General features: G+C 34.1%; 1 protein-coding gene and 1 non-coding gene across 2 annotated transcripts; one reads left to right on the forward strand and one right to left on the reverse strand.

Moving 5' to 3' along the window:
- The first annotated feature begins 387 nt into the window (after positions 1 to 387).
- Positions 388 to 4,189, forward strand: LOC132616114 (probable UDP-arabinopyranose mutase 2). The gene is made up of 4 exons (XM_060330710.1): positions 388 to 819; positions 2,306 to 2,556; positions 2,655 to 2,823; positions 3,655 to 4,189. Exons 1-4 carry the CDS (start codon positions 508 to 510, stop codon positions 4,000 to 4,002), a joined length of 1,080 nt encoding a protein of 359 aa, XP_060186693.1. The 5' UTR covers positions 388 to 507; the 3' UTR covers positions 4,003 to 4,189.
- Positions 4,190 to 7,248: 3,059 nt separating this feature from the next.
- TRNAI-AAU (transfer RNA isoleucine (anticodon AAU)) lies at positions 7,249 to 7,322 on the reverse strand. Its single transcript has one exon. It is a non-coding gene; the product is annotated as a tRNA-Ile (tRNA).
- Between the last annotated feature and the right edge of the window lie 1,195 nt (positions 7,323 to 8,517).

Raw genomic sequence — 8,517 nt, forward strand, 5'->3', positions numbered from 1 at the left:
AAGAGGACTACTTTTTTAATATTAAAGGTATAGTTAAAAAACACATGCCAACTTTAGTCTTTAATTTCTAAAGTGATTTATATTTTGGGATAAATTTTTTAAGCTAAAACCACACCTATTTGAGACAGATGGAGTATTTAAAATTAACTGATCAAAACGAATTTTATAAGTAATCATATTAGAGGAGTGTTTAACTGTTTATCATAATCGAGTCTTTGAATTTTCAAAAACAACTTTAGTTTAAATTTTTGAAAAGGTGTTTGAAAAAAATACATATACTCCGTATTTTGTCGGTAAAAGATTGTCGTACTAATATTCTCTTAACAGTTGACACGTTTCTATGGTAATAAAACACCGAAATCTCGCCAAAATATCAGGCATTACACAGTGTGAAGTCAACAATACTACAAGCTCTCTTTCTATATAACCACAACAAATCTCCACAATTTCATTACCACTTCAAAGAACCTTATTTTTCTCACACTTTCTTCAGATCCAATAGTAACAATGGCAGCAGCAACACCATTGTTGAAAGATGAGCTTGATATAGTGATACCAACAATTAGAAACCTTGATTTCTTGGAGATGTGGAGACCTTTTTTTGAACCATATCATCTTATTATTGTTCAAGATGGTGACCCTTCTAAGAAAATTCATGTACCTGAAGGGTTTAATTATGAGTTATATAATAGGAATGATATTAACAGGATTCTTGGTCCTAAAGCATCTTGTATATCATTTAAGGATTCTGCTTGTAGGTGCTTTGGTTATATGGTGTCTAAGAAGAAGTATATCTACACCATTGATGATGATTGCTTTGTAAGTATATTGTAAATTTTTTACCTTTTTTTGTTTGTGATTACTTAGTTTTGTTTTGTGTGGGTGTCAATAAAAATTGGATCTTGGTGAATATTTTTTGTGATTACTCAGTTTCATTTTGCGGGTGTCAAGAAAAACTGGATCTTGGTGAATTTTTGGGGGTTTTAAGTGTCAATTTTTGTGTTCTGTTTGGTACTCACTTGGGGTTTTGACTAGAGTATTACTGTTAAATCCTCTTAGCTGAATTTTACCCTTTTTTTTATTGTGATTGAAAAGTTAGATCTTGGTGAATTTTTTGGGGGGTTTCAAGTGTAAACCTTTGTGTTTGACTTGGTGAATTTTACCTTTCTTCTTTGTGATTAATCTGTTTTTGTTTTGTGGGTGTTAAGAAAAATTGGATCTTGCTGAGTTTTTGTGTTTTGTTTGATACTCACTTAGGGTTTTGACTAGGGGTTTGAAAGAAAGTGTTAAATTATCTGAGCAGCTTTATAATTTATATGGATCTCTTCAATAAAGTTAGGTTTGGGCATTATTTTATTTGGACCTAGGAGATCTAATTAAAAACTGCTGATCTGCAACTATATGGTGTTTGCAAATCCCTTGATAGCATAAATCTCTTCTTTTGGTTAATTTTTATGTGGTTGTACATTTTATGCTACTCTCTCTCTATATGGAAATTTTGGTGAAGTTAACTGGACTAGCATTGTAGTTTATAATACAATTAATTTAATTTTTTGTTCTATTAAGGCTATTTTTTTTTGGTTGCATAGTTTTAAAAATAGAGGTACCAACTTGATCTTGGTGTATTTGAGTCAGATCTACTAAAGGCTTCATGTTTTCTTTTTGCTTTCTTTCTCCTCCCTGTTTTGATACATGGCCTATTGGCTGATTTGAGATTTGAAGTTACCTATAATGTAATTATGTAGATCACTTCATGATACCTCCTTTTGAAATTGAGTGTTTTGACAGTTTGTATGTGACTTGGGCCCATGCAATAATGAGATCTATTTTCAAATAATGACTTCATATCTAAGGGCTGCTTTAGACTTTTGTAGTAAAGAGGAAGCCTTTCCATCTTAGGCCCATATATTAGGCAATTGTGTCACACTTTCCACCAATTTTTCCAATCACAAATACTTCTTTAATAGGAGAATCCTATTAGATTGCTTTGCTCCTATTAATAGTGGAGCCCGGGATCTACTCTACAATGGGATTAGAAAAATGTAAGAATGCCACATCAGCCTTTTGAACTTGCTACCTCAAGCAAATTTTTGAACTGTCTTTACTGCTTCACTAGAAGCTTTTCGCATGTCAAGGTGATTCAACAATTTATACATATAAGAAAACATTGTCTTACCTACTTGCTTAGTATAATTTTGTTATGAAGGGACTTCACCCTTGGCTCTAATACCCTTGATCTGAAAGTTGATTTTGTCTGTTATTTAATTGATCACGTGCTGAACTCTTGTTGCTTGCTGATGTATAGGTGGCCAAAGATCCATCTGGCAAAGACATCAATGCACTTGAGCAGCACATAAAGAACCTCCTGTGTCCTTCCACTCCGCATTTCTTCAACACTCTGTATGATCCATACAGAGAAGGTGCAGATTTCGTTCGTGGATACCCTTTCAGTATGCGTGAGGGTGCTCAAACAGCTGTTTCTCACGGCCTTTGGCTCAACATCCCTGACTATGATGCACCTACTCAACTTGTTAAGCCACGTGAGAGGAACACGAGGTAATATTTCCCATAAATCCATTCTTAGAGCTTATTGAATTACTCATTGTGGTTAGATTTGGTAAACTAGTTAACATTAACATCTATACGATTTCCAGGTATGTAGATGCAGTCATGACAATTCCTAAGGGCACTTTGTTCCCCATGTGTGGAATGAATTTGGCATTCGACCGTGAGCTTATTGGACCTGCAATGTACTTTGGCCTCATGGGTGATGGTCAGCCAATTGGTCGTTACGACGATATGTGGGCTGGCTGGTGCATCAAGGTAATATTATCTATTTTTTCTGCAGACGCAGCAATGATTTCTACATTAACCTGAGAAATGATTAAGAGTCTGTTTGGATGGGCTTAAAAAAACAGCTTATAAGCCCAAAAAAAATAAGATGGGTAGCCCAACATTTTTTTTTTTTGGCTTATAAGCTGTTTTCAGCTTGTAAGCTGCTTTAGATAAGCTAAGCCAAACGGGCTTAATTATTTTTTTTAGCTTATTTTAAGCACAAAATGGCTTTAAGCTGGCCAACCAAACACTCAAAAAAGCTGAAAACAGCTTATAAGCAACTTATAAGCCAATCCAAACGGGCTCTAAGCAACATTAACTAGAAGAACTATTATAAGACCAAGAATGTGATATTGTTTTTGCTCTCCATTAAATTTTGGTCTAGTATTACTCTTGCTGTTAGGAAAATAAACTCTTGTTTGACCTTGACTCTTAATACAGCTCCAACCTAAGGGTAATTTTAAACCATTTTGAGGGGCAAATTTGGACATCTTTTTCTCTAAAAAATGAACACTTCGTTAAGGGCAAAGATCAGATACGAGACGATTTGCTAACAACAAATGTATGAATAATTTGAAATTATAACAAAGGAGAAAATTGAACAAATTTCGAATAATACAAGGATAAATTTTGGACATTTGTTGTTTTATATTTTTAGCTTGTGTTAAGATAAAAAGCTACTTAAGAGTATGATAATTGATACCGTTTAAGATGTCTCATCCAGAGTAAACCCCAATACTACCTTTCATGACATATGTTGTGTATTGAAGCATCTTGGTTGAATGACAGAATCCTAACATAGAATCATCTATTTTATAGGTTATATGTGATCATTTGGGACTGGGTGTCAAGACTGGTCTGCCTTACATATGGCACAGCAAGGCAAGCAACCCTTTTGTTAACCTCAAAAAGGAGTACAAAGGCATCTACTGGCAAGAAGAGATCATTCCATTTTTCCAATCTGCAACTCTTCCTAAAGAGTGCACAAGTGTTCAGCAGTGCTATCTTGAACTGTCAAAACAGGTCAAGGACAAACTTTCCAATCTAGACCCTTATTTCGCCAAGCTAGCAGATGCCATGGTCACATGGATTGAAGCCTGGGATGAGCTTAACCCTACCGGTGAAGGTTTGGCTAAGCCTTCCGTCGCGAATGGCCCGGCAAAGTAGGTTATGGTCCTTCCTTTTACAGATTGAGTCGAGTTGAGCTGGATTACAGTATTTATCTATTTACTTGTTTAATTTTGGTCTAGGATTTACTTCATTGTAGACTCTAGCTTTTGCTACTCTTGCAGAGATTGTATTATTTATTTGTTGAATTTAATTCCAAACTTGAGAGTTGAGACTTTTGAGGTTATCCATTTTATCTATCCCTCTTAGTATAGATGTGGTATAATTGCCTGCCTTCCTATATCCCTCATGCTACATTGTTCATCATGGATGACGTCAGTTATGGAAAATGGATCTTTTCATGCAAATTGCTGAGCGTATATGATGCTTCTCTGTTTCTGTTTTATTGCAAAATGCTGAGCTTATATGATGCTTCTCTATTTCTGTTTTATTATTGTTCTATCTTTCAGATTGTGCATGCAGATACTGTTGTACTGGTGACAATTTACTTGCTCATTACTCGTATCGCCAGTTCTTGGGGTTATGTCATTTCTGCACCCTAACTAGGGGTGGGCAAGTTTGGGCTAATCCGAAATCCAAATCGAAATTTAAATTTTTTAAATATTTGGTTTGGATATTTGGATTGGATATTTGGATTATGGATTGAATTTTTTTATTTTTAAAATTTATGGATTTCGGATTGAATATGGATTTAGTACTACGAATTTTTGGATATTCGAAAATCCGAAATTGTTATACCTTATCTTGCCCTACCTATTTCATATGTACCGGTACTAATAAGTCTAGTTTCTAAAGGTCCAATGGATTAGTACCTAAGGTTCTACCTATTAAACTATTAAGTTCAATATACAATTTTCTACTAAATCAAATATAATATAGGGTTTTCTTACTTCTCATGTCTCAAAAGTCTCACGTTAGTGTGACCACGGCAGAGTTCGTTGTTATTTTTCTAGATGATTACTTAGAATTTATTTTGTTCATTTCCACTTTTCCATAATGCTTTTGTTTGGTATGGATTTATTATGTTGGACATGATTTGGATTTGTTAATCCTAATTTGAACGAGAAAACTTTTTTTACTGAGCAATTAAGATTTAGATTTACCTCTGTGATTAACACATGAATTTCGTTCATAATAAGTTTTCTTTAAGTCTCAAGAGTCAAATCCGAAAATCCGAAATATCCAAATCGAATAATCCGAAACCGAACTTAAAATATCCAATCCAATCCGAATTTATTTGGATTGGATTTGGATTGTAATTTCTTCAATCCGAAAATCGAATATCCAAACCGAAAATTTCATATTCAATCCGATGGCCCAAACGCCCACCCCTAACTACAACACTTTATAACTCTGTTTTTTATTTAATGTCTTTTATAAAAGCTTGCTACGGTTCACCTACCGAGTTGGGGCTAGGTACGTCATGGCTTAGGTAAAATTGGTCTGTGACAAATTTAGGGTGCAGTTTGGAGCTCGACATTAGTTCCAATCCTAAATTAGTATACGTTGTCTAGGTTGGGCAGAAGATTTTGATTTCGAGGATTTAATATTGTGTGATGGCTATCAACTTAGTGTTTTTATTCAGATTTGAGATTGGGTATACTTGAGATTGATTATGTTTTGTGAGAGTCGCATATTATTGGCTATTGCTGAGTAACCACATCATAGTAAACTATAGATGCATACACATTGGTATCAAGATTATGAGTTAGGTGTGGATTGGTATCAATATCAATAGTGACCTTTTGGAATCAAGATTTCCAGATGTAGTACATGAGGTTCGCGGACCATTTGTATATGAATTTGGAACTTTATCTTACCATTGAACTTAGTTTTAACATATGACTCCTATTCAAGATTCAATAGATTTGAGCTAAGAAAAAAGCAATCATACATAATCTAATGCTTAAAGTATAGCAGAGTGGAAGGGACATGCAAAAGTGAGAAGCAACATAGGGAAAATGCCCAATTTTATAAATGACATGAATCATGATAATTAATCTATTGTGTCGCCTTCTTGAAATACATTCTACCAAGTTGTATCCAAGATCAGTAAGAGTGCTTTTCTCTAGCTTATTTACAGTTGCTTTATTGAAAGCTTGTTGGGTTAGTCATTTCAATAAAAAAAGTAATTAAAAAGTACCTTATCTCCCGATAAAAGAAGTTAAAGGTTTCGTTGTCTCTTAGATATAGCGGAGAAAGAAAAGAGCTTGTCAATGAGGTCCGATTTCTGGCTTTTATGTCAACTTAAATAACAGAAACAAAGAAGGAAAAAAAGAAAAAAAATCTTGCAAGTTGCACTTCAATATAAGATTTAAGTAAAAATATTTCTTTACACTATGCAAAGACTTTGACTTGTAGGATTTCCTTGTGGGCTTTTAACACATTTGGCCGCTCGATAAAAAATAGGGAAAACAACACAAAATACCTCTAAAATGTAAATTATTTACCCGTCCATGCCCCCTTCTAAACTAGTTTTGCTTCTTACCCAACTGACCGAATATTTACCCAAGTACCCCCTCGCCCAAAACCCTTCTTCCATGATACAATCGCAGTATATTTATATATCATGATGGTATCATGGAGGACTGGAGCAGTTCTCCATGATATCGTCTTAGCATATTTATGTACCACGGTGGTATCACGGAGGAGTGTCTCATTGAAGGACTGAAGCATTCCTCAATGATACAATCACAATATATGTATATAAGATGATGGCATCATAGAGTTTTTTTTAGAAAGGTGTGTCTTTTGAATAAATGAACATGATACTATCTCAGTATATTTATATACCATGTTGGTATCATAATTTGGGGGCATTTCGGGTAAATCGTTTCAGGGGTATGAAAGTAAGAAGGGTATGGGCGAGTACTTACTTTGTTTTCAGGAGGCAGCGGTGTTCTTTCCCCTAAACAATAATAATGATAGCCGATATACAAAAAAATACACATAAACTAATTATGTATAAAATTTGTATGTTTGTAAAATTTCCTTTTTGGGTTCTCACAAGACCAGGAGTAGCTGTTTTTTGGGCTATAAAAGCCCACTGTTGGACCACATTAGCCCACTTCACTTTCTTTGTTTTTCTGGACATTATAACTCACTATTGTTGGAAAAATTAAAAAATAACGAAAATAAAAATGGCCCATGCAGGTCTCGAAGTAGCTGTTTTTTGGGCTATAAAAGCCCACTGTTGGACCACATTAGCCCACTTCACTTTCTTTGTTTTTCTGGACATTATAACTCACTATTGTTGGAAAAATTAAAAAATAACGAAAATAAAAATGGCCCATGCAGGTCTCGAACCTGCGACCTTCGCGTTATTAGCACGACGCTCTAACCAACTGAGCTAATGGGCCACATACGTCAATCTCACTTTAGTATATTTAATGACTCATTATACTAATTCAGCACAGCTAATCTAACTTCATATTAGAAGCATCTTTCTTTTCCTAATCATAATTTTAGTGGGATATTCTATTAGTTAATTTTAGATTTGATTTGGATAATCTAAAACATATACTGTTTTCTAATTATTCATTAGTTCAGATATTCTTATTAATCACTCCCTCTTTAAGAGGGTAAATTTCACATATGGTCACTTAACTATCATTTTTTTTCACAAAAGTCACTTAACTTTGGGTATACTAACACAAAAGTCACTAAACCACTTTCCAGTGCCCCTAAACCACTTTATAGTGAAAAGCTCATTTTTTGCCCTATTTTTTTAAAAACTAAATTGGATAAATAAAAAAATTAACTAAAAGGCTCAACCCGACCCAACCCGAACCCAAAACCCATATAAGTAAAATAAATATTAAAGGAATGGAATCCACACTTCCTCCGAGAATACATATTATTTTTTACTCTTTTTTTTTTAACAAAAAACTAATAAATAAAAAATTAATTGAAAGGGTTTAACCCGACCCAATCCAAAACCCATATGAAGAAGGTATATAACATTTCCACATGTATGCTCTAAAAAACAAGACTTGATCTGAATAGTTGGATCAGTCTTACTCACTGCAGTAGCATACACTTTAAAAGGACACCTAACGTGCTTGCATTTGCATATCACTCTATCTTGGTCAGTAGTACTGTAGTAGAAAAACAAAGCTGAAACCTGCTCTTAATACCATAATTCCTACGAGCATCTTTAACCCTGCTCAAAGTTTCTAAATTTCAGTCCAAGTTCCAAAATTGGATTATTTTTATGCTTTCTTCATATGGGTTTTGGATCGGGTCGGGTTGAACCTTTTAAATTAATTTTTCATTTTTTTTAAAGAGTAACAAATAATATCGTATTCTTGGGGGAAGTGTGGACTTCCGTTCCTTTAATATTTATTTTCCTTATATGGGTTTTGGGTTTGGGTCGGGTTGAGCCTTTTAGTTAATTTTTTATTTATCCAATTTTGTTTTAAAAAAATAGAGTAAAAAAATGAGTTTTTCACTATATAAAGTGGTTTAAGGGCACTGGAAAGTGGTTTAGGGACACCGGAAAGTTGTTTAGGGACTTTTGTGTTAGTATACCGAAAATTAAGTGACTTTTGAGTT

This window comes from Lycium barbarum, chromosome 10 (genome assembly GCF_019175385.1).
Source record: "Lycium barbarum isolate Lr01 chromosome 10, ASM1917538v2, whole genome shotgun sequence".
Classification (NCBI taxonomy): Eukaryota; Viridiplantae; Streptophyta; class Magnoliopsida; order Solanales; family Solanaceae; genus Lycium; species Lycium barbarum.